Source organism: Danio rerio, chromosome 10 (genome assembly GCF_049306965.1).
Source record: "Danio rerio strain Tuebingen ecotype United States chromosome 10, GRCz12tu, whole genome shotgun sequence".
Lineage (NCBI taxonomy): Eukaryota > Metazoa > Chordata > Actinopteri > Cypriniformes > Danionidae > Danio > Danio rerio.
The window spans coordinates 5,739,336-5,766,537 of record NC_133185.1 but is presented as its reverse complement, the minus strand read 5'-3'; the positions used below and the strand labels follow the sequence as shown (position 1 = coordinate 5,766,537).

The 27,202-nt window shown below is 37.0% G+C and overlaps 1 protein-coding gene and 1 long non-coding RNA gene across 2 annotated transcripts in view; one reads left to right on the top strand and one right to left on the bottom strand.

The window, feature by feature from the left end:
- ror2 (receptor tyrosine kinase-like orphan receptor 2) overlaps positions 1-25,326 on the bottom strand; it is a 139,704-nt gene extending 114,378 nt beyond the window's left edge. Inside the window, exon 1 of the mRNA XM_021472213.3 lies at positions 25,005-25,326. Within this exon, the coding sequence (XP_021327888.1) occupies positions 25,005-25,098 (94 nt within the window). The 5' untranslated portion in view covers positions 25,099-25,326. The remainder of the gene's footprint in view (positions 1-25,004) is intronic.
- Positions 5,847-7,323, top strand: LOC103911709 (uncharacterized). Its single transcript, XR_662727.5, has 3 exons — positions 5,847-5,947; positions 6,080-6,182; positions 6,342-7,323. It is a non-coding gene; the product is annotated as an uncharacterized lncRNA (long non-coding RNA).
- Positions 25,327-27,202: the final 1,876 nt, after the last annotated feature.

Genomic DNA, 27,202 nt, shown 5'->3' with positions numbered 1-27,202 from the left:
TGTTTACGGTTCAGTGGAAGATGGAGATGAATTATTAGCAAAGTTCATAAACACTCTGCAGGATCCTGGTGAAAAATCATCTGCCTATCTTCATAGATTGTATGTGCTCCTGTGCACTACCATTAGGCGTGGAGGAATTGCGGAGAGTGAACGAGACCGTTATCTCCTGAAACAGTTCTGCCGTGGCTGTTGGGACAATGCCTTGATAGTTGAATTGCAGCTAGAGAGAATAAAAGCTGATCCACTCTCCTTTGCTGAGTTAGCAGTACTCTTAAGAACTGCTGAGGAGAAGAAAACTTCAAAAGAAGAGAGAATGAGAAAGCATCTTGGTTTGGGCAGACCCTCACCAACCCCACTCAAATTAAGAACAATAACTCACCAACAGTCTGCTCACTTTAATAACTCACTTGAAGTGGATGCAACTAATATTCCAGCATTTGACAATCCAAAACAGAAAGTCTCTAAACAGAAAAGTAAAACCCAGTGTCCTGAAACATCTAAAGCTGATGCTTTGAAAAAGGAGATTATGGCTCTCCAAAGCCAAATCACTGCCATTAAAACAGCAGCTGACCAGGAAGCAAGGGAGAGAACTGAGGCAAGTGAGCTTCAGCAACTAAAAGGACAGATAGCAGAGCTTAAAGTCCAACTTGCCACTTCTGGAGCACAGAGAAAGCAGTTTCAGAAATCCCCTCAACAGAGTAATAATCCTAGTGATTTTGGTGTCAGTCGAGAGAGAAATGAAAGGCAAAAAAACACTGAATTAAGAACCAATCGACCCAGACCATGGTATTGCTTTCGCTGTGGAGATGATGGTCATTTTGCCATTTACTGTGAAAATGCACCAAACCCATTAAGAGTTGAAGAAAAGAGACAAAAATTAAGAGAGAAACAAGCTGAGTGGGATCTTAGAAATGGAGGAGCCACAGTGCCTTTAAACTAAAATCAGTCTCTATCGCAGGGCGGATGGGGACTGAGAGAAAACAAAGCCCAAATAATCAACAGTCACTTAATAAGCATACAGATACCAGGAACTCCTTAAAGTTACCAGCCGGACTAGTGGGAATGAAGTGTACTGCTAGAGTCAAAATTGAAGAAAAGGAAGTGAACTGCTTGCTAGACACAGGGTCTCAAGTCACAACAGTCCCCATGTCTTTCTACAACCGCTACCTGTCACGACATCCTATGCAGCCATTGAATCATCTGTTGGAGGTTGAAGGGGCAAACGGCCAAGCTGTTCCTTACCTTGGATATGTTGAACTGACTCTAAAGTTTCCACAAGAGTTTTTAGGAACTGAGGCCGAAGTTCCAACATTGGCCCTAGTTGTCCCAGACCTAACACAAACACCCCAAATCCTTATTGGCACTAACACCCTAGATGTCTTATATGCTGGTCATGCTCAAACAGTCAAGCCCAGAGTTATGTCACGTTATCAAGGGTATCAAGCTGTGATAAGAGTTCTAGAAGCAAGACTGCAGCAGGCTGGTGTGAATGTCCTGGGCCAAGTGAAAGTAAAAGGAGACATGCCTGAAGTGATAGCAGCTGGAAGTACTGTAGTTCTTAATGGATGCGTCAAAGTTATTGGGCCACTCTCAGAGACTTGTGTTACAATTGAACCCTCAGTATCGTCATCTTTGCCTGGTGGATTACTTGTGGCAAGCAGTTTGCATTCTCTACCTGCAAAACGCAATGTCCAAATACCAATAGTGCTAAGAAATGAGACACAAATTGATTTAACTATTCCTCCAAAAGCAGTATTGGCCGAAGTACATGCTGTACAAAGTGTGATTGAGGGAAGAAAACCAGTAAATGCTTCTGTGAGCAAAGTTACAAATCCTGCACAAAATAGAATCATCCCTGACTTTGGTGACTCTCCGTTATCAAATGATTGGAAGGAAAAGATAACTGATCTTGTAAACTCCATGCAGGATGTATTTGCACTTCATGACTTGGATTATGGCCACACAAACAAAGTAAAACACCATATCCATCTCAGTGATAGCACCCCATTCAAGCAGCGTGCTCGGCCTATCCATCCCCAGGATGTCGATGCTGTAAGACGGCATCTTAAAGAACTCCTTGATGCAAACATCATCAGAGAATCTGAATCCTCTTTTGCTTCTCCAATTGTAGTAGTAAGAAAGAAAAACAATGATGTACGCCTCTGCATTGACTTCAGAAAGTTAAACTCGCAAACTGTAAAAGATGCATATGCCCTGCCTAATTTGGAGGAAGCCTTTTCTGTTCTATCTGGCTCCAAATGGTTTTCAGTTCTCGACTTAAAATCAGGCTTTTATCAAATTGAGATGGAAGAGGCTGATAAATCAAAGACTGCATTCGTCTGTCCTTTAGGATTCTATGAATTCAACAGAATGCCTCAAGGCGTCACTAATGCACCAAGTACATTTCAGAGGCTGATGGAGCGATGCATGGGTGATCTTAACAGAAAAGACGTCCTAGTTTTCATAGACGACCTTATTGTCTTTTCCAAGACATTAGAAGAGCACAAAGCCAAACTCTTGCAAGTCCTGACACGACTAAAAGAATACGGATTAAAGCTTTCTCCCAAGAAGTGCAAGTTTTTCCAAACATCAGTCCAGTACTTAGGCCACATAGTCTCTCAGAATGGTGTTGAAACAGATCCAACCAAAATTGAAGCTCTCAAAACCTGGCCAAGACCTAAAAACCTTAAAGAACTGAAATCTTTTCTTGGATTTGCAGGATACTACAGAAGGTTCGTTCAAGACTTCTCAAAAATCACAAGACCCCTTAATGACCTTACTATTGGATATCCCCCACTGCAGAAAAATCAGAAACGAAACCCCACAAAAAGTACACCTTACCTGGATCCTAAAGAACAGTTTGGAGAGCGATGGAACCAGGATTGTCAGTGGGCATTTAACACAATCATAGAGAAGTTGACCTCTGCTCCAGTCCTAGGATACGCAGATCCTAGACTCCCCTATGTGTTGACCACTGATGCCAGCACTGTTGGACTTGGAGCAGCTCTTTATCAAGAGCAGGAAGGTCGAATGAGGGTGATTGCCTTTGCAAGTAGGGGACTAACTAAAAGTGAAGCAAAGTACCCCGCTCACAAATTAGAGTTCCTTGCACTCAAGTGGGCAGTCACAGCCAAATTCAGTGACTATCTGTATGGAGGAGAGTTCACTGTGATTACAGACAGCAACCCACTCACCTACATATTAACATCTGCAAAACTCGATGCAACCAGTTACAGATGGCTGTCCAGCCTGTCAACATTCAATTTTAAGATTCAGTATCGTGCAGGCAAAAGAAATCTAGATGCAGATGGACTCTCAAGACGGCCCCATGATGAACAGATTGATGATTTCGCCTCTCAGAAAGAACGTGAAAGAATCAAACAATTCACTCTCCATCACTTAGCTGAGACAGAACAACAAGTTATCTTGCCCGATGCAGTAAAAGCCCTCTGTGAACGACACCAAGTATATCAGAGCTGTGGTGATTCTAACCTACCGTATTCTCAACTTACTGTGGTAGAATCACTGTCCCAAAGTGTTGATGCAGTACCCCAAGAATTCCAGCAGGAGGCAGGAGGCCTTCCAGTTCTTCCCCAAATGTCAGAGGAAGAGTTAAAAGAATGTCAAAGAACTGATCCAGTGCTTGAAAAAGTAATTAGGCACCTTAATTCTGGAAAGAAACCTCATGGGAAAGTAGAGCCTGCAGAAGTAGCTTTGTGGCTAAGAGAGTGGGACCGCTTTGAGTTCAAGAATGGAATCTTATTTAGAAAGAGACAGGACCCAAGAGGCGTATTGTATCAGTTGGCCTTGCCCAAAAAGCTCAGAGGAAATGTATTAAAAAATCTGCACAATGACATGGGGCATCTCGGAATTGAAAGGACTTTGGACCTGGCTAGAGCCCGTTTTTACTGGCCAAAAATGGCAATAACTGTGGAAGAGAAAGTAAAGACCTGTGAGCGATGTGTAAAACGAAAGACCCCTCCTGAGCGGGCTGCACCCCTTGTGAATATCACAACCAGCAGACCCCTTGAACTAGTCTGCATAGACTACTTGTCACTAGAGCCTGATCGAAGCAACACTAAAGACATCCTTGTAATTACTGATCATTTCACCAAGTATGCTGTTGCAGTGCCCACTAGAAACCAGAAAGCTGAAACTGTGGCCAAATGCTTATGGGACAACTTTTTCATCCATTACGGGTTTCCTGAAAGAATTCTGAGTGATCAGGGGCCCGACTTTGAGTCAAGAATAATCAAAGAACTGTGTGGCATAGCAGGAATACAAAAAGTAAGAACTACGCCTTACCATCCCAGAGGCAACCCTGTAGAACGTTTCAACAGAACATTGCTACAAATGTTAGGGACCCTGGAGGACAAACAAAAGACCTATTGGAAAGACTTTGTTAAACCATTAGTCCATGCTTACAATTGCACTCGTAATGACACAACAGGATTCTCACCTTACGAGCTGATGTTTGGGAGACAGCCTCGGCTGCCAGTAGACATAGCATTTGGTTTACCTGCTACTGGGTCATCCCCATCTCATTCCATTTATGTGAGAAATCTGAAAGATCGCTTAGAGGAAAGCTATAGAATAGCTACTGAGAATGCCTCAAAATTAGCAAGAAGGAACAAAAAACGATTTGATGAGCGAGTAGTCACCTCATTCCTTGAGGTTGGAGATCGTGTTCTAGTACGGAATGTCAAGCTAAGAGGAAAGCATAAATTGGCTGATAAGTGGGAGAAAGAAATCTATGTTGTGTTAAAGAAGGCGGGAGACTTACCTGTTTATACTGTTAGTCCAGAAGGCAGGGATGGCCCACTTCGCACACTGCATCGAGACTTGCTGCTGCCCTGTGGATTCTTACAAGAAAGCATGCCTGAGCCAGTAAAACCTAAACCACCCCGCAGACCTAGAACTCGAGCAAACACTAGTGCAAGAGAACCTGATACTAAGACTGAGAGTTCTGACTCTGAGGATGATTCAATGGATCACTACTCACGTAGACACTTACCAAAAGTAGAGAGCAGAATCCTCTTCAATCCAAGACATGTTAAGCCTTCAAGAGACAGGCCGATTGCAGAACTTTCTAGTAAAACAAGAGTCGTGAAAAGTAAAATCAATGACTGTCCTGCAATAGAGATACCACAAGAGAACTTACCTTACTTACCTGAAGATGAAAACTGTCCCATGAGTGAACCTGAAAGAGAGAACACACCTGTAATGGATTCTGTTAGACCAGATATGTTAAGAAACGTACCTGTAGTAAATGATCAAGAACTATTGGAACAGAGAGATGAACTGGAAATATTGAGTGAAATAGATGATGAAGCTGATCAGAGAAATATTCACAGTGGCCAGGCAGTGATCGACCAGGTTGAAAGAAATACATTGAGACGTTCGCAAAGACACCGTGAGCCACCACAAAGGCTACAGTACTCTCAATTAGGGAATCCTCTTTCTCTGGTTATACAATCCTTACTACAAGGTCTCAGTACAGCAGTCACTGCATCTTTAGAGGAGTCTGATTGCCCCAGAGAAGCCTCTCTTTTAATGCAGAAAATGTTCCCTTCTGCTGCCGTTACGCAGCCTAAAAGATGCAGAGGGACCTGCATAGATTCCAGGCGGGGAGAATGTAACCCGGATAACCCAGGTTACTAGTTGTTACTACACAGCAATAGAAAAAATAGAAATACCCTTATAAATATGAGAAAAAACACTGGCAGAATACTCGATTAAATAATATACATTAAAATTATTTATTTATATAAATAATTTATAAAAGAGTATTATACAGCATTCAAGGGAGTAGTGCTTTAGAATGACATCATCGTGCCTTACACTTTAGCAGCAGATCAGCTTTCCAAACAATAACAAATCTCGCTTGTCTGTTAGTTTGTGTTTACTGTTGCTATGGTGATTTAGTGTTTGCAAGGGAGTGAGAGAAGTAAGTTGTTATTGTATTATCAGTAGAAAATTATTAGATTTATATCTTTTAATGTTCTAAATTCGTATTAACTGTGCAATTTTACCATTAATAAGATGCTGCAATGATTTATGTAATATATTTTTGATTAAGGATTGAGAGAAAAAGCGTCATTTGTATATGAGAGTGAAATCTGCACACGAGTGCCACCTGGAGTTTTCCTGGGTTTTCGCTTTGATTTTGAGTGATTTCCTTGGTGAGTTTGTGTTTATTTTTGTTTTCATTTTAACATGATTTCAAGTAGTGTCAAAAATGTGTGTATATATGTTAAGTAAATGTGCATATGAAGCGTGTACATATGAGATTTATTGTTAAAGACATTCTATTAATTTATATTTGCCTTGTGTTTTGCAAGGCTGGGTTTTTTGTGTGTGTCGAAGCATCTGTGATGAGTCCCTAATTCACGTTGGACTCGAGGAGAAACTTACGGCGAGCCACCCACGGAACCGACTCTCCTGTTAGACTGTGTGTTTGTGCCACCGGACTGGTAGGAGAGTTCTTTTGATTGTTTGGAGAAACGAGACTCGGACTCATCGCGACCTTCCGCTTTTCCTTCTTACTTTTCCTAAAATCCTCAACGGAAAACCTTTACTGGAACTGAGCTAAGAGAATCAACAGTTCTCTTTCACGAAATCCTTGGTATTGAACTGTGAACGGCAACCGGTGGAACGAATCATCTGAAAGCGAAACAAATCCTTTGGACAGCAAAACGAATCTTTTGAGTAGCGAACGATTCATTTGAACAGAGTTTTGATTCTTTGAACAGTGAGGTGATTCATTTTAACAGAGTAGCGATCTTTTGAACAGGGAGGTGATTCATTTGAACCGTGTATTGATTCTTTAAACAGAGAGGTGATTTATTTGAGCACATTAATGATTTATTGAGTTAAAAGTGTGAATATTGAATTATAGCCTGCATTTGAGTAGAGTTGGTATATTTATTATTGATTTATTTCTTTATTTTCTTTTATTTATTACATTTGAGAATACAGAGTATTTTTTATCACAAATTTATTGCCTTCTTTACTTTGTTTGATACAAAGGGTAACACAGTGTTGTAGCTTTCTAAGATTTTTATTTTCATTTTGTACAAGTGTTTGAAATTTCTCAACTGTCTTGATCACAACTTTGTTTTAACTGTATATTGACTTCACGTTCATCTGTGTAAAGAAAAAAAGAGAAAATTATTTACTTTTTATTATTATAATTTATAACCTATATAATTTATAACCTATATAACCTATATCGAACCTATATATACATAAATACTTATGCTTATTGGACAGAAATTCACAAACTCATAACATATTTCTAATTATATAAACTATATTGAAGGAAAAAACTGACTGTGTCTGATTATTCACTCACCTGCTGTGCTGCTTTTCTCTCTCCAGTAGCCGTTCTTTCTCTTCTGACCAATTGGCCCACATTGAAAAATACGCTATCGCGACAAATCAATCGTACTTGCTACATTTATGTAAGATTATATTTAGTTTGATCGGCATATTGTTCTGTCCTTATGACTGTCCTATATACCTTTTTTCTAATTCGTAAGGGTTAGGGTTAGATACGCACAAAATATCGGCAGCCATATCATTATCGGCCGGTAAAGGCTACTTTTAATGATATCGTTATCAGTCTGATGTCAAAATTAGGCCGATACCTTTAAGCAAATAATTACATAATCATTCAGAAATGCCTGCCTCGCGCATCCGTGGGTTGAGCATGTTCAGTGCGCAGGGATTACCTCACATTGTTTATTCCTCTAAAGTCCGTCCTTTGTGTGGTATTGCTGTGCGTTAATAACACAGTAAGTGACAATATTCCGTATCATTGTAGATATGTTTAATAGACTGTCATTGTGTATTTTGGTTTAAATTGCCTCAGGAAAAATATCACATGTGTAAACATAATTGCAGCAATGCACACGTGCTAAACAATTTGTTGGGTTGTTTGTAATCTAATATGATTATTTGCTATTATCAACGCATAGCTTGCCATGTGTTGTTTATGTAAGATTATATTTAGTTTGATCGGCATATTGTTCTGTCCTTATGACTGTCCTATATACCTTTTTTCTAATTCGTATGGGTTAGGGTTAGATCCGCACAAAATATCGGCAGCCATATCGTTATCGGCCGATAAAGGCTACTTTTAATGATATCGTTATCAGTCTGATGTCAAAATTAGGCCGATACCTTTAAGCAGATAATTACATAATCATTCAGAAATGCCTGCCTCGCGCATCCGTGGGTCGAGCATGTTCAGTGCGCAGGGATTACCTCACATTGTTTATTCCTCTAAAGTCCGTCCTTTGTGTGGTATTGCTGTGCGTTAATAACACAGTAAGTGGCCATATTCCGTATCATTGTAGATATGTTTAATAGACTGTCATTGTGTATTTTGGTTTAAATTGCCTCAGGAAAAATATCACATGTGTAAACATAATTGCAGCAATGCACACGTGCTAAACAATTTGTTGGGTTGTTTGTAATCTAACATGATTATTTGCTATTATCAACGCATAGCTTGCCATGTGTTGTTTATGTAAGATTATATTTAGTTTGATCGGCATATTGTTCTGTCCTTATGACTGTCCTATATACCTTTTTTCTAATTCGTATGGGTTAGGGTTAGATCCGCACAAAATATCGGCAGCCATATCGTTATCGGCCGATAAAGGCTACTTTTAATGATATCGTTATCAGTCTGATGTCAAAATTAGGCCGATACCTTTAAGCAGATAATTACATAATCATTCAGAAATGCCTGCCTCGCGCATCCGTGGGTCGAGCATGTTCAGTGCGCAGGGATTACCTCACATTGTTTATTCCTCCAAAGTCAGTCCTTTGTGTGGTATTGCTGTGCGTTAATAACTCAGTAAGTGACCATATTCCGTATCATTGTAGATATGTTTGACAGAGTGTTATTGTGTATTTTGGTTTAAATCGCCTCAGGAAAAATATCACGTGTAAACATAATAGCAGCAATGCACACGTGCTAAACAATTTGTTGGGTTGTTTGTAATCTAATATGATTACTTGTTATTATCAACGCGTAGCTTGCGATGTGTTGTTTATGTAAGATTATATTTAGTTTGATCGGCATATTTATAATGATTATAACAAGCGCATGTGATGGTTACCGTATTCAAAAGAATCTAAAACGCTAAATGGAATTAATTATTGCCTCATTTTCTAAAGTAATCCTATCTGTATTTAGCTTTTTGCTTGTACGGTGGCTCTGAGCTGTCATTAAATATTTACTGTGAATTTACTGTAAATTACTGTAATGTTTAATTTAAGAACATTTGAGCTGATTTCAGTTCTTCATTCTTTCATCTTCTTGGTTTTATGGCTGTTCATCAAGACGACAACAAGGTTTGTTTGAGCTCGAGTCAACCATGGCTTGTTATTATGTGTATATTATTACGGTGTAATGTTTCGACTGTGTTTTTAAAAATGGTGCTTGCTTTGTTTTCATTCTCCTGCTTCTACGAGTGACGCATCTCTGTAAACCAATAGCGTTCAGCTGCGCGTCTCCGCCTTATGGTACCCTTTGGGCCTGTTGGTACCCTTTGCAAAGGGTGACCAAAAAGTTGTATGGTACGATTCGCTTTTAGGTACAATTTAACAGTAGAAACGATCATAAAAGCTCATTGAACTGTACCGTACCACTCAGTGGAAACGGGCTATAAAATATACATATAAAGTATTTCAATATAAACACTTACTAGACTAAAATCAACATCAAACAAAAAGCTTAGAATTACTTGAGTGTTTTCCTCCTAAATATGAAGCTTTGTGCTTTTTTTTTATTTAGTTTAAAGGTTTAGTAGGCTATTACATAGCAGATACATTTGACAAAATAATTTCTCATTGATCGTTTATACAGTATGTTCATCAATACTGTATTGCATTATTGCACAGGCGTCCTTCATAATAAAACTTCAGGCATTTGATCATTAAGTTAAGCATTTGAATATTTTACTAAGACATTAGAAACTTAAGCTACGTGATCTACTGTTAAATCCTCACCGATTTACAAGGTTTTTTTCTCTCTTTTGAGCTATACTTTCCTCTTTATCATACCGAGTAAGCCACAAGCCTCTAAAAAGCCACTTCACCCAATAACAGACTAAGTGTAAATTTTGGCAGGAACATCTATGGGTTATTTGGACATTTGAGTTTGAGGAGTTACACTGTACACCTGTAAAATACCAGCGTGTTTTATTTAGTCCAAACTTGAATGGAACAAACATATTTCATTAGGTGTGAATCCTGCTGGGCAAAGCATAGGTAAAAACCAGCTGTGCGTCTCCATAAATACCGCTTGATGTGTTTAGATGAGGAAATGGCCGATCCTCTAGCTGATGTGTTTTCAGAAACTGGAAGAAATGGCCTTTAATCTAGTGCCTTGTAAGATGTTAATCAACAGTACTTGTTTGTGCATGAGAATTTTGTGTGTGCACAGACGTTTGCATGTGTTTTTGTGTGTACTTGCACGCCTACAGGCCACGTTGGCAATCATTTCTTTCTTTAACAAACATAAGAAAAAGAGGGGAGGAAAGATATACGTTTATATTGAAGTTTGTTGGTATAACTTGGAAATATGGATAAAAATTACCTAAAAACAAATGACTGAACAATACTGTTAATATTTTTTTTTAAAAGCTTTAAAACGTATATGCAAAAAGACAAAATTAACTCTTCGTCTACTTTCTTTTCAATCAGAAAATATTAGTAGGTATGCTCAGTTTTGATATTAATATTTTGTAAGCTTTATTCAAGGTCATATACAAGGCCATGTATTGATGTTAATCCGGAAACTGTGTCTGTTATGATACGGTATATTAGGGCTGCACAATATAGTGTTTCAAGATCAATATGGCAAAGTGTGTATTCGCAATAATCACATCACAAGATGCTTAATAATAATTCTGAATTATAGTTGACCAGGGGTTACAGAATTGTATTTAATCACTGTATTTATTTGGAATTTATATGATTTATGCAAAAAAAAAAAAAACATTGTTACTCAGACTTTGTCTTGTTTTTAATAAAAAATATCTACATTTCATGTGGAAAAACAAGATTTCACTTACCCCACTGCAGATAATTTCCTTTAAACCAGCAAAAAAAAAAAAAACTTTTAGTTTTCACTTATATCTTCTGATGGTGAAAACTACCCAGCCTTTTTACTTGGTCTAAGAATGTTTTTGGTATTTGGACTGGAAACAAGACAAAAAGTAAGACAAGCATTTGCATTGATTATTTAATTTTTGTACCTGAACACTGTTAGACGGACTAGGAAACCATCAATGAGAGCTATTCAAACTGTCTTGTGAAATTGTATTCTTATCGCAATATTTAGTGCAGAAAAATAATCGCAATAACAAATTTTTCCAATTTCGTGCAGGCCTACAGTATATACAACTCTTAACATCAATTGTGTGACATAATTTCAAACAAAATCAGACCAAAACAAAAGTTCAATTATGGGAGTTCGAAACCTTACCGTTCAAACTTTACCAAAAAGTTTGCTTTAGCCAATAAACCTTTCAGTCCATAGATGTGACTCTGAGGCTCCGGTTTCTTTGTCTAAAAGATCTAAAGAACACTCCTAACTAATCATAATGGATCAATGACAATTTAAAGATATTTAAAGGGAAAAATCCCCCTAAAATGAATTCTTTCTTCTGTTAAAGGCACAAGACGATATTCTGAAAAGCCAGTAAAGCAGCCAAAGCAGTAGTCAGTGATTTCCATATACTTTGTTTGCTCCTCCTATGAATATCAAAGGCTGATTTTTTTTTCAATGTTCCTCACAATATGTTGTTTTGTGTTTAACAAAAGAAAGAAATTCATAAAAGTTAGATTTAGAACCACTTGAGTGTGAGGAAATGGTGAGGAAATGTTTGGGTGAACAATTTCTTTTTAAGAACCACAGTTTACAATAACATTTTTGTTTAAAAGCTACACTGTAAAACAATTAACCTTAAATTCACAGTAAATTCCTGGCTAATAATAGCATTACTTTTACATTAAAATACTGTATGTAAATTCACAGCAAATTACCGTGAGGTACTTCACAGCAATTTGCTGTGATTTTGTTACATTAAATTACTGTGAAATTACAGCCCTTCACAGTAGCAAAGTCCATTACTGTGATTTCACAGTATAATCTTGTAAAATTACCTATATTTTACTGGGAAGCAGGCTTTCCTCAGCTGGTCATTCTGACATTTACCCTGACTTCAAAATCATTTTGATTGTTAAACAGTGTTTGGTTTTATGAATCAGTTACTTTTGTTCCACTTTATTATATTTTTGGCTAAGCACATAGTTATGTTCATATTTCATATTTCCCTTATAAAACTAAATAAAGGTGCAGTGCAGCTAAAAATGAAAATGTACTATTATATTCATGTCGTTTCAAAACAGGATGATTTTTCTTTTAAGTTATTTTTGAAGATGTAACCAAATCTTTTTTGGGGCAGCAATAACATTCTGTTATTTCTAAATATAAAAAGTGCCATTACAGGCATAAAAGTTCATTTGTATTATTGTCAATGCTGAATGAAACGGGGGGTGGGGGGGGGGGGGTTATATGAAGATTGCTAGGCGATCATCAACCATTTTCTCAGAGGATAACAAGCTGACACTGATAAATGTTTATGGACAAAATTAAAAAGCACTACAGTGTTTGTCTGAGATAACTAGTCTAATGAAATGTGAATATTCCATACAAAATATGAAGCTGATGGGTTCTTGTCAGGTGAATGAGTGTGCGCGCAGCATTCTAAACATGTTTTCAACTGTGTTTGCCTGGAAGGCACGCGCGTGTTGCACCACTTGAGAGTGTTGCTCCCAATATATTTCTTCTGCGACCCGGTACCAACTGATACTGGGGACGACTGTTTTAAAGTCGAATTAGCTCAGAAAACTATTTATTATCTGTACATCTTAGTATGATCATAATATAAATACATATATATCTTTAATTTCTGATAAAACTGTGTTTTGCAAGTTAGTTAAATCATAAGAAATACAATTATACGCAACAATCAACAACATCTCATATTTTTTCCCAGTTTCATGCAGCCCTACTTTGAAGCATTTGTTAAAACTGCATCATTTCCCATTCATTTTTATGTTTCTCTTGACTTTCATTTGAGTCAATTGACAGTGAATGAATTGCATGTCAGTGAACGTCTATAAATCTGAAAGCGTAATCCAGGCCTTCATCTCTAGCCTGTAGTATCTAGTATCTGTAATTAAAAACACAATTCAGCGCTGCCCTACATAAGAATACATGAGTAAGCATTTTGCTTTTTGTCTGATATTCTATTTTTATCCGTCCTTAAAAGTGGAAAAAAAAAACACTGAAAGCAGCAGAGTGGCACCACAGACAAAAATGCAGGCCAATTTTCCGACAGAAGGCAACCACATTAACGTAGTTCTCCTCCAAGGAGAGATTAGTGCTGAAGTACTACTGCTCTGCGCAACGTTAAAGGTTTATTCCTGATCTAACTTTGGGTGGCCGCTGGAAAAAGAAATGTCACCTTGTTGGTTTATTAATGTGCCATTTGGATGAATCGGGGTCCTTAAGCTGTCAAAGGAAATCATCGGTGTGGGAGTGGACAAAATCCACTGACTGAAGACATCCAACAACAAGGAATCAATCCAGAGCATGTTTGGCACGCAGCATTAAAGCTGTTTATCACACTGTTGAACAACTGGAGCAGATGTAAAGTCCCCTGATGGCCACAAAAATGTAGGAATGGAAGAAAATACTGGAAAATTTTAATTACTTAAAGCTAGCTTTATAGCAAGCACTTAATGAGAACTATTACAAAGATGTCTGTTTGTAATCAGATTGATGACTAGATCAATTTAATCGTAAAGTGTTCAGAAGACGCAACACTAGAGCTGCACAATTAATCGTAAAAAGATCGCGATCTCAATTCGACCCCCTAGATGATCTTAATCCAGCATTTCTACGATTCTGTCAATCATATTTTCAAGTTCAGGAGAGAAGAAAAGGTGGCCGCACAAGTCTTCACATTGTTTTACATATGTTGTTCAGCATCGTGGACACCTCCAAATAGTGTTAAAAGAGTCACATGCTGTATTATAAGATATAATTCACCTCAAAAATGTCATGTCTGTCTTGATGTAATGTTTATTTGCGACCACAAGTCTGTACTTCGAGCCTCCCCTGAGTGCACGTGCACAGCCAAGAACTGTGAAGTTTTTTCATACTTGACGCGCTCGCCGAAACACGAGCATTTCTCATGTGAGATTGCCAACTGTGCAGACGAATATCAAATAGCGCAAATTTAAAAAGGTTGGTCAGTTAAATTATGCTACTGTAAGTAATGTTTATTCAGTAATAATTCTCCAGTACCGATAGCAGAATCGTTAACATCAGAGCTTATCGATACTTCTGTCTTTTATTATGTAGCACAGATACCGATAAAGTACAGTTTCGATACCTATAATACAAGGTAAAGAAGACTCTTTAATTGCCCCTGTAAACACAGCGCTCTCTTCTGTTCAAAACATGTATTGCAATTCATTCAATATCTCTACCGATTTAAATAATCCCATATTTGATTCCATTTTTCAACCAACAAATCTTTACATCCCTAAAACCTAATATTGTCAATGTTGACATTTAAAGGGCCATGAAACCCCCTTGTTTCACAGGGTGTTTACACACCGTGTATTTTTCATGCAATGTTTGTTACCACACGGCGAATGAGAAAAAAAAAAAAAACTCCGCATTTCCCAGAAACTTAGATGCACTCGGCAGGTAGCGTCAGAAAGCCGTGTGTGTTATTCCTGTCACAAAATGCGGTGAAAATCCTACATGACTAAGTTTGATTGTGGTGCTAACATGTTTTCACTCGGTATAATAGTTAGTTCGATATGAACTAACTTTGCCATCTAAATAAACAAAGACCACTTGTCGCTCACTTACCAAATCTGTAGAGACAGGACAATCAACACCAACTAATGCTAGCCTTTAATAAGAGGAGACGAGCAGCAAATCCGGATCTATCAAATTCCAGATGAGAAAAGCTTTCGGGTAAACAATGTTCCATAGACGCATATTGTTGCAGAGTGCGGCATGCACTGAAATCCACACGTGGGTCCAGCTGCGCTCTCATAGAGAGAAAATGAAAACAAAACCCTCACTGCAGCAAATTATAAAAGCAACACTGCACGCTCGTTTTGGCAACACAACGTGGTGTCTCTGCTGTCTGAACACTGTGACAGTAATGAATATTAATGAAGTTGCACAATAGAGTGCGCTGATTGGTTTGAACCAAGCCTTACTCATGCATTAATGCAGCACACCCAGAGACGTAATAAGGTACTCCCAGGTACAGACATCCAGTCTACATGCTGGAATACATGCTAAGATCTCATGGCCATGACGCAGATTCAAAAATTCGGAAGTTTGAATTTGCTCGAAATAACGTGAAAAAAACCAATTTTCACTTTTTAGTGAGATATAGGTGTCCTAATAGTGTTTTTAGCAGTATGAGACACATATAAGACTGTAAACAGCTCAAAAAATGTGTTTTGGTGTTTTGTGACCCTTTAAATTTGTCTCTCCAGCAAACTTCAGCAGGACGTCCAGGTGTTTATGAATGAGCAGCAGAGAGGATGTTTAGTTTTACCTCAAGTTGCAAAGAAAAACTACCACTAAGATAGTCAGTAGAAATTTTTTTTAATTAAAATGCACAACACTTGTCGGTTGAACTCATGACGCACAATAATTCCAATGCAGTGCATTGTTTTAATTCAATGATTGTGAACTAATCACAGATGCTTTCCTTGCAAACATATTCGTTTATTACAATAATTACTCTTAGCTTTGCCATCATTCTTCATTATATGTAGCCACACTTTTCAGCACTTCCCACGGTCCATCACTTAGTGCTTAGATTATTATTCATGGTCTGGTAACTCAGCCAGAGTGGAAGATCCTGCCAGACTGTCAAGTGGAAAAATACAAATGTCCACACAGGAATCGATACGAGGAATCAAAATTGATATTGATAAGCATCCAATTGTTAATCCAAGTATCCAATTCCAGAATCAGAATGAATTTTTGATCGCCAAACTGTCTAGAATTAAAGTAGATGCTGCACTGATTGAACTGCTGGACTGATTCATTCAAAGTGACTGATTCATCTAGTAAGTGTTCGATCGTCCGTCAGTCCGTTTTTGAAAACTCCTTGCCGTCTATAGAAAGAGGTCAGAAAAAGGAAATTTGTCACTGACTGCCAAGCCGTAGACTTGACTGCAGTTAAGAGCTGCTGCGGTCTGCGGTTATGCTTGTGGAATGGAAATATGCTTTTGTAACATGGTTGAATCCTCGCATTACTAATCCAAAGCATCTAGAATCAAAACATGGCAACAGAAGTTGGCTGCAGCAGAGAATCACTGTCCTTCCTGGACAAGTTGACATGTTGGGGAGAACAAACTCAAGCAGGCGGAGGAGAATCTCAGTCGATGGTGGAGTGACGCTGGGTTGAGGGTGTGTGTTATTTGTCTTCAGTAACAGTATCGTAATTGTTGTTTGAACAATTTGCGAGCTGACGTTATTGAGTGTCACTCGCTTTGGTTGAAGCAAACAAATAACATTTTGAGAATCCAAAAGTATGAACTGTGTGATGCATGCACAAAGAATAAGTCTCTAATTCAAGTTATGAAAGCAAAAAATATGTCAGTGCAGGTTTGTGTCTTTAGATTTATGACAAATGATATACCTAAGGGCGTACTCGCACTATGTACAGTTGCCTTGAACTGGGCAGAAGCACGCTTGTCGCACTCTCTTGTCTCCCCAGACATCCCGCATTCACAGGGCCCGCACTTTTCTTTTACCTGTTTTCCGGTTTTCTTTTATTGTAAAGCACTTTGTGACTTAATCTCGATGAAAGGTGCTATATAAATAAACCTTTACATATTTACTTAGGATTATTCTTCAATAAAGTTACAAATGTTTATGCTATAGTGCCTGAATGCTCAACAATTTCTTGAAATCCCTTTAAAATCCATGCAAATGATCAAGTTTCACTCTGTTATGGTTATACTTTGCAACGACTCCACAAATCTCATGTATTTTCAATTGTCGATCAACTATAATTCCAATTTAGCGTTGCATATTATTGCGACTTTGCACACACATTGCAATATCGATGCTGAAACGATACAATGTCCAGCCCTAGTATGAGTATATAAAGTTTTAAATGTAAAACATAAACAGTCTTTTACATGTGGTCAATATATAAACTATAAATTGATTGAATTTACACAAAGCTTACTATATTGAGATTACGTACATTGTGATATGAGATTTTAGCCGTATCTAGGCATGGGACGATAACCGGTTTCAAGGTATATCGGGGTTTGGAAATGTCAAGGTTTTAAAACCACCAAAGTTTTCTGTTTTACTGTTCCTAATGTATGGGTTATTTTTTTTTAAAATGTTTTCACAACTTTATTTTTTTTATATAATTTTTTAGGGCAACAGTACATTCAGCAGAAAAGGAACCTCCATATTAAAGGCTACTGGTCCAAAATGTTTCTTAATATAAACATATTGTGTTCAATGGGGGAAAAGGTTGTTTTTTTTTACCCAGACATTTAAAGAGAACTTATTTTGGAGCAGTAATCACAATATACAGTAAAAACGTGATCTTTTTATCCAAGGTTATCATACCTTGCCCTTGCCTAGTCATATTGGAGACAAACTCTGTGTGTATTTTATAAGGTTTACAGATGCGCAGAACCCTAATGACCATCTTCAAAACATACAGTAGAATATCTACCTAAACCATATATATATATATATATATATATATATATATATATATATATATATATATATATATATATATAAACTATTAGTTTATTGAATTTACAGAAGTTACTATATCTGGATTATTTACATTGTGATAAGAGATTTTAGCCATATTGTCGATGGGCTATGTGTGTTTTATAAGGCTTTACAGTTGTGCAGCAGAATCCTAATGACCACAGTCAAAAACATACAGTAAATATCTCTCCGCCTATGAACTGAAGAAGTCTTTCCCATGGCTAAATTGGCTGTTTCCAAAAGTATTAAAGGATCAGCTGCCTAACCGCGTTGCTTTAATGACAGGCGCTTTGAAGATTTCGCTCTTGCCCTGGTTAACTCTGGATTAACAGACTGAACTCTGAGTAACACCACAACTACGTCCTGCTCATTTCCATCCAGCTCATTTCACAGCTCAATAGCAGCGCTGCCGATGGGGGTTGACAAGAGCGCCGTAAAACAGGACAACAGAGCACGTTTCTCTTTGTTTTAAGAATCAAGGAGAAGCAGCTATCTTTCCTCTGGGAAACCTGCTTTCTTTCAGCCTGGACTTTTTTATGGACTCTACAGATGTACCTTATCAAAGATAAACCACACCAGGGTGGATGGAAACAAGTTAAGGTTATATTTAACCCCACCAAAAAGCAACAAATGCTTTGTTGGACTTTATGATTATGAACAATTAAGTATGTCACCCCATAGTTTTTAAGTACACTATAAAAAGTGATTAGTTAATTAAAAAAAATAATTGAGCAAACCTTTTGCCTTTAAAGCAACACGTTGTTTTTACTAAAAAAATTTAAAAAACTCAGTAAACCCACAGACCTAAGACTTTTAAAACTATTTTAAATTAAACTTTAGACTTTAAGTTAGACGAGGCTAAACACTGAGTATTTCTAATGGCCAGGGGTGCGTTTCCAAAAACCATCGTTAGCCAATTAAGATTACAAGTTGCGTCATTACAAACATTGTTGATTTGCCGTTTCCCAAATACGTTGTTTCAACGAACATTCGTCAACTATATATATATATATATATATATATATATATATATATATATATATATATATATATATATGTATATATATATACACACACATATATATATTCTACTTATTAATAACAATTATTATTAAGTACTTAGACCAGCCCGTCTGGCACCAATAACCATGATCAAAGTCACTTAAATTATATTTCTTCCCCATTCTGATGTTTTGAATGACGTCTCCTACAAAATCTTCATTTAAATCACATGTATGAAAGCATTTTAGTTTCCCTGTAAAATATAACAATGACAGAAAAAGTTGTGGAGGGACCTAAATGCTTTCCTAGGTTATTAATTAAATGTGTTTTCTGTCACTGTTTGTTTAGCCTGCATTAATGCATTCAGTTTAAAGCTGCACAATTTATATATATATATATATATATATATATATATATATATATATATATATATATATATATATATATATATATATATATATATATATATATATATATATATATATATATATATACATACATATATACATACATACATATACATATACACACACACACACACACACACAGATTCATACAATATTAATACAATATTAAAATACAAATAATTTAAAATTAAAATAATCAAATTGTAGCATGGATAGCTTGAAAAGAGAAAACAAAATAAAGTGTAAAAATAAAAGAACTTCAATTAAAAAAATTAATAATAAATTTAATTGCATCAATGCAACTTACATATTTTTTAAAATACATTAAAAAAAGAACAGACAGATAATTACAAAGAAATTACTCAAATAAAACATGTAATTAATTTAAATATTTCTTTTTTATATATAAATGTTAATTTATCCTTCCTCCTACTGAAAAATCACATTTCCAGTAATAGTTTGTAGGCCCTGTTAAATCATTCTAGCACGTTCTCCAGTCTCAATATTTACCAAAGCAAGAGTGTCCCTTTAAATGAGATCATGGCATATCTGAGGGTGGCCCGAGGCATCAAATACTTCTAAACCCTTGATGGAAAGCCCAGCCTTACACCAACCCTTTTTGTTTTTTAATGATTAACACATTCATTCAGCATTAACTTCCAAAGACTCAAAAGTGTAAATATGCAAATGGCTCAAAGGCCCAGGCGTTAAGCTCAAAGCGGGAGGCATTACAGCCAAAGGGTCAGAAAATAAAGCCTCGACCGTTTAAAAACACAAGCCCACTCTTCAGTCCAGATCCTGCATTGTTTCATGCTGGTTCGCTTGTCTGTGGGTTCAGGGGCTCTTATTAGCAAGTGAATCAATTAGCATGTCAATGGGCTTGTTGAACATCCCCAACACCTATTTGATGGTTGAAAGTGTGTGAGCCAAAAGAGGTGAACCTCCTGCGGACAGAAACACACAACCCCCTTCTAGCCTGAAAAGTGAGCAATGAGAGGCAGGAGCATGGTGAAAACACAGTATAGTTTAACCAAAAACTAATTTACTCACCAGAAAGTTGTTCAAAACATTTTCTGTTGGACACAAAACAAGATATTTTGAAGAATGTTGGAAACTAACAGGCACTGGCATGCACAGAACACACAATGGAAGTAAATGGCTAATTATTTTCAACATTCTTCAAAATATTTTTTTTTAATAGTAAAAAACAAAAATCAAACAGGAGTGAAAGTAAATGGGTGAAAATTTATGAAGTTAATTTTTGGCTAAACTTTCCCTTTAAAATGAGTTAGAACGCACACTCTCTAATGCCGAGTTCAGACTGCATGATTTTCAAAGTAGTCATGTCACGGATGTTTTCACACTGCATGACTATCTGGGCTAGCGTTCCATCGTGCTGCGTTTACACTGAAGGATGGATCGGCGACATGAGGTTTCACATTGTATGACTTTAAAATAGGAATAATCGCTGACAACTTCGTCCAAACTACGTTTCACAACCAAATATACGAGAAGTGGCAAGAAAACAACGCGAGGTCACGTAGTGTATATTTTGTTATCAACTACATAATGAGAAAGAAGCCTTTAGTGTAGTAGAGTATGTACTTATTTTGCTCATGGGTTTAAAGGGAATTATCGATTTCTCCTCAACTTTTTTCTTTTTTCGACACGGTTGTCGTATTGCTCAGATAACACGTCAAACAGACACTGGTGCTTCTGCCAAATTTCCAATAGTTTTTTCTCCATTTCTTGGGTCCAAATAAACTGATAATGAATGCTTTTAAAGTCTCCCCCAGCCTCCCGCTGCCCTGCTAATGGATGCTGCTCTCTCATTGGCTGTAGGTGATCGCTGATGTTATTTTCAATCAGAACTCATATCACACGGCATGATTTGAATCGCCAACAGCTCCAGATATTCAGCATGCCAGATTTCTCATGGGTGTCAGTGACTCATCGGCGATCGTGTCTTTGATAGTTCACATTGTGTGATTGTTAATCGCATGCACGAGCACCGATTTGCCTGTGATTTCAGGCATTTGTCGGTGATTTCTCAAAAACTGTCGGCGAGTCAAAAATCGGGCCTAAAATCATGCAATCTGAACTGTATGTATAATAAGATATTCTCACATAAAGCAATGTACATTACACCTTAAAAACAAATCAAGGTTCCACACATCTCCTTTATGTTTTCTCAACTTGATTGTTTTTAGAAATTAAATAAAATGAATAAAATCAAATGGTTTGAACATACAAGTTAAGGCTATTTTACTGTAACATGAAACTGCAGTCAAGCCCTGCAACTTTAAAACACATTTACTGGTAAGTTACTGTAAAGGGGCAGTTGCAGTAACTTGCTAAAACCAGTGCTTCCAATAAATTACTGCAAAAATACAATCAAATGTCTAACATTGCACCATTCAGCAAATCATGACATGAAGGAATAGTTCACCCAAAAATTAAAACCATCTTACATTTAACTAATCGTAAAGCCATTGTTTGGGTTTATGCCTCTCTTCTTTCAAACAAACACAACTAGACTTGCATTATCCTAACTCTTCCTAGCTTTGTATTGGCAGGAAAAATTTTGATGTTTAAAAAAAAGCTCTAATTATCCTTCGGCTTCGCCACAGAGGAATGAACTGCCAATTACTCTAACATATGTTTTATGCGGCGGATGCCATTCAAGTCGCACATGAAACAACAACAAAATCAGTAGTTTGCTGTTATGGCACTTTGTAAAGAAATACTGTAGCTGCGTCCCAAATGGCACACCATGCACTCATGCACTATGTACTTATGCACTTACACACTCAACAGGATAGTATATGTATGCAGTGTCGTCCCCAAGTGGCACACTAATGTTTTTTTACGAAGCAGAAATTTAACCCGTTTCCCTGATGACGTTTGACGGTTGCCAAATCAGTGAAATAAACGACCGAATTATCAGATAATACCTGCCGTGAGTATATCCGCATTCACCATCGGGAGGCGCTATAATCACTCTCGTAGGAGACTTTTGCTTTCACCATCCAAAATAAGAAAGTTATTCAACATGTGCGCCCGATAGCTCCGCCCCTTCTGCTACATAAGCAAACCTGCGATCGTTGAGTGCGTGAAGTGTCCATCATTACACACTTCATTTTACCGGCTGAATTAGTCCATCATCCGGGTAATTAAAGTGCACTGATGATTTTTTGACTTTTCAGTGTGAACACACTACTTACACTATTTATACTACAAAATGGTGTAAAATAGTGCACAAGCATGCGATTTGGGACGCAGCATATGTGTCTGGACAGATACAGTCCTGTAGTTCACCACTGCTGTTTTGGCTGTCAAATTCTTGCACTCAAGTAAAGAGCAAACGCATGCTGATGATGAGGTCACCACTTCCTCAAAGTCCCGTTTTTTATGGTTTACGATGAGAGTTTTTAAAATCCCGCACTTGAAACCCCTTTTCAAAAGTCCCCCTGTATTCAAGCCCCCAAAATGCCACTGTCAAGTAAATGAACATCCACAACATAAAATAAAAAAAACTTCGTTGAAAATGTTAGGTAAAGACAAAAAAAGAGTAGTAAATTGTCATTTGTTAATATTTGCAAAAGCTGTGATTTTTCCAATTGACTCTCCTTTGTCTAGCCTTTTTTTAATGCAAAATAAAAACAATCAACAGCGTATTCAAGTTTAAAGTACACTGTAAAAAAAGCAGTGCTGCACACAATTCATTAAGTTAATGATTAAGTTAACTTAACAAATTGAAGTGGATTGAACGCATAACGGTTAGGTTATCGATAGAAAATCTCAAGAATTGTGTTGTTTAAGCTCATTTTAAATAAGCAGCAAACATTTGAGTGTAAAACAATGTAGTTGTGCTCAAACACATGTGTGCTGCACCAAAAAAAAAAAAAAAACTCTGACCAATAAGCAAGAATGAGTCATGTGACGTTCATCCGTGGACACCTAAACGATGAGCTCAACTCTTCCGCCATAGCAGACGGGCCCATAATCTCAAGTGCCTAAAGCTTTAACAGTGGGTGATAAAGTTTGTTGGAGAGCCACCATTTTAGCCCCAACCCCCCGTTTAATCCTCATAGCAAATGGCTAAAAAAGAGCACATTCAAAACAGGAAATTTCAACATCTGTCACCCTCCTATAGCACCCTGCAGGGAGGGAAACGAATTAGCAAGAAATCATTCTCAAAATATGCATCTGATTATCAACAAACAAACAAATCTGGTCAAATTAAATGCGAAAGATCACAGTGTAGATTTACATTTAGAGAACTGAGATTAAGTGTTTTATGTTTAATGTTAACACGGGGTGTATGCGTGTAACCTGAAGGGTTTATGACATCATTGACCCGAATGTATTTTTTGCAGTCTCAAACTTCATTCTCTGTAGATTTGCTAAGCTATCTCTGTAAGAGCCAATGTCTCACTTTGCATTGAGGTTTGAGCGTCTTACATTCAGAGATGTTGTTTATGTTCACACAGCTACGTTACACACATCAACTAAAGTTTAAAAAATTATATTTTAGTAAACCACCCTTTTAAGGAGAAAGTGCAAATTTATGAATATAAGTCCAATTTTACCTCAATGAGAACTGATCAAATGAACTGAATCCACTTCTGTTGCAGTGTGAATACTAGTGTATTCATTGAATAGTCATATTTAGATGAAACACTCTCCCGTTCTTAAAATAAATAAATAAATAAATATTTACCTGAATGATGTTTAAACACAAACCTCAATTAATGAAAAGCATTAATACTTTACACTCGTTTCAATGTGAACGTCAATGTGAACTCTCATTTATAGGCCACGTATAAACGCTCTCACAACTCCAAAAAGATGGACAGAAAAGAAAAATGAATTTTAACTTAAATGAAAATGATCTGTTGTGAAATAAATGAGAAATCATCTTGATTGGGAAAAAAGTAATAACTTTTAGATTGAACATCAGAGAGTGAAGGCTTAGTTATTATACTGTATAGGAGTATGATAATGAATCCTCTCACATTAGCAAAAACACATTTTAAAAAAGAAGACGGCTTTTACATATAAATCTCTTTAATCATGTTGGTTTTAAAAGATTTAATGAGCAAAACAGTTCGGTTTTAATGTGCACATCTGTGTTAAAATTGAGGTAAAGTTGGATTTATATCCTCACATTTGTTCAGTGACATGCACCCTACATTATTCACCGTGGTACTTTGAAAATTCGGTCTGAAATCTCATGCAAGTCAAGTAGGCAATGACTTGAAAATAACATTAGCAATATTTATTTGCCTGTGAACAAAGTTGTACTTTGATAGTCATTGGCTGCTAATATGATTTCACTATTTTTGTATTAAGGAGAAAATCCAAATGTGTGAATATAAAACCAACTTTACCTCAGTCGTGTGAAATATTTCGCTGTAACAATTAAACACTGTTTCAAAAACACTGAACTAGAAAGCTAAATTTCTAGATTCATATTTAGGTTATCCATCATAATAAATCCTCTCATGTTTTTAAACAATAATAAACAAAAGTACAAATATTTTAGCGTGAATTCAAATACATTCATTTATTTACAAATATATAGCTCTAAATTAAGGTGAAACTCAATTTTAGCGGTGCTTGAAGTTATTTCTGTGAGCATAAAACAACCAAACATTTAAAACGCGTTTAAATAAAGCTCAGATAATCACAAATTGGTGTAAAATCCTTACCTGCATATGCAAAAGTTGCAAAGAAGATGAATGTGGCCACCAGATGAGCTCCAGTTGTAATCCTCAATATATGATACATCCTTACAGGGAACATTCCTCTGATGCAGCTGGATTTGGGAATCAGTGTAACAACTTCCAAACTCTCCACAAGTGATAACTGAGTGAGTGTGTGCGTGCGGACGAAACGCGCTTCCCCCAAAGTCTCAAGTGTGCACTGAATGAAACTCTTTTTGGTGGTTCGTTTGCAAAACAAAAACGCGTTTCATCCCGCTCAGCCGTAAAGGTGTTCGTCGACCGCCGTTGATCCCGTTCAAGTGTTCCCAAACGTATCCTAATAGGAAAAGTGAGCAAGTAACTCCAACTCCTCGTGACGTAGGAAGGATACATCCCAAGGGAGGGAAACGAATTTGCGAATCCTACTACGACGAAGGCGGAGCTCATGAATGTGTAATAAAGTCATTTTACATTCAATTAGCTAAGCCCGGGTGTCCAAACTCGGTCCTGGAGGGCTGGTGTCCTGCAGATTTTAGCTCCAACTTGCCTCAACTCACTTGCAATGATGTTTCTAGAAAGCATAGTAAGAGCTTGATTATCTAGCCCAGGTGTGTTTGATTGGGGTTGGAAATAAACTTTGCAGGACACCGGCCCTCGGACACTCCTGAGCTAAGCTAAATGCAAACGTTGATTGGCTCATGAATATTAATGAGGTCACGTGTCACAACGCTACAGGAAAGTAAGCGTGAGTTTCTTACCATAGTAGGTTTAGTAACTCAAAGTTTTTGATATCCTTGAAAAAACACGACACCTACTGGGGAAGAGACTCTTGGAAAAGGTAGATTTATTCTGTCTGGCCATGTTAAATTGATCAAAATTGATGCTATGTTTTGTTCTGATTCGTGCGGTTCATCTTTAAATCACGGCGAAAAATTTGCACCCACAAAAATACTAAGCAGGAAAACTGTTTTCTGTTCACTGACAAGAAATTAATTCATTTTCTTTTCAGCATAATCTGGGGTCGCCACAGCAAAATGAACCGCCAACTTAAAACCGGGAAATATCCATACACTCTCATTCACACACATACACAACAGACAATTTAGCCTACCCAATTTACCTGTACTGATGTCTTTGAACTTTTTGAGGTGAACAGAAACACCCGCAGGAATCACGGGGAGAACATGCAAACTCCACACAGAAATGACAACTGACCCAGCCAAGGCTCGAACCAGCAATCTGCTTACTGTGAGGCGAGCGTGCTACCCACTGCACCTTACAGACTGGGAATTAGTTATATAAAAATGTGTATATTTGAATATGAATAAAGACTCGAAGAAGAAAATCCCCTCAGATGTATTCAGAGGCCAAAACTAAACAAAACTCTGCAGTTTGATATTTATAATAATTTTATTAGACTAACATCAAATGCAAATTAATAAATTGATGCAATGCTATAAACTGATGCTTAAGAAATAAGTTTGAGATATTTAATTTTTATTCACATTGACATGGTTTTAGTATGCTTGAATAATCAATAAAAAACCTAAGTTGCTTCATTTGCAAATATGTTAATTGTATTGATATAAAAGCTATTTTAGATCTACCATCTTAAAATCAGCGATTAAATTAGAAGTATCGTTAATTTTTTAGTTTTTAATTTACTAAAAAGGATTAAACAGTGGATTGTACACAACAGAGACAAATTTTAATAATTCTTTTTTTTATATAGATTTTGTATGATTTTTATGATTCATGTGATGTTTTTATCTCATGAATAAACAATTTTTTTTATTATTTTCCAGGGGTGACGCTTTGGCACAATAGTGCTGTCGCCTCACAGCAAGAAGGTCGCTGGTTCGATCCTCAGCTAGGTTTGTGTGTAGTTTGCATGTTCTCCCCGTGTTCGAGTGGGTTTCCTCTGGGTGCTGCTCAGGTTTCCCTCACAAGTCCCAAGACATGCAGTATAGGTGAACTGGGTAAGCTAAAACTGTCAGTAGTGTATGTGTGTGAATGAGAGTGTATGGATGTATACCAGTGATGGGTTGCAGCTGGAAGGCCATCCGCTACGTAAAAACATAAGCTGGATAAGTTGGTGGTTCATTCTGCTGTGGCGACCCCAAATTAATAAAAGTACTAAGCCTTTTCATTCATTCAAAGAAAATTAATGTGTTATTTTCCAGTAGAAGATAAATATTTAAAAA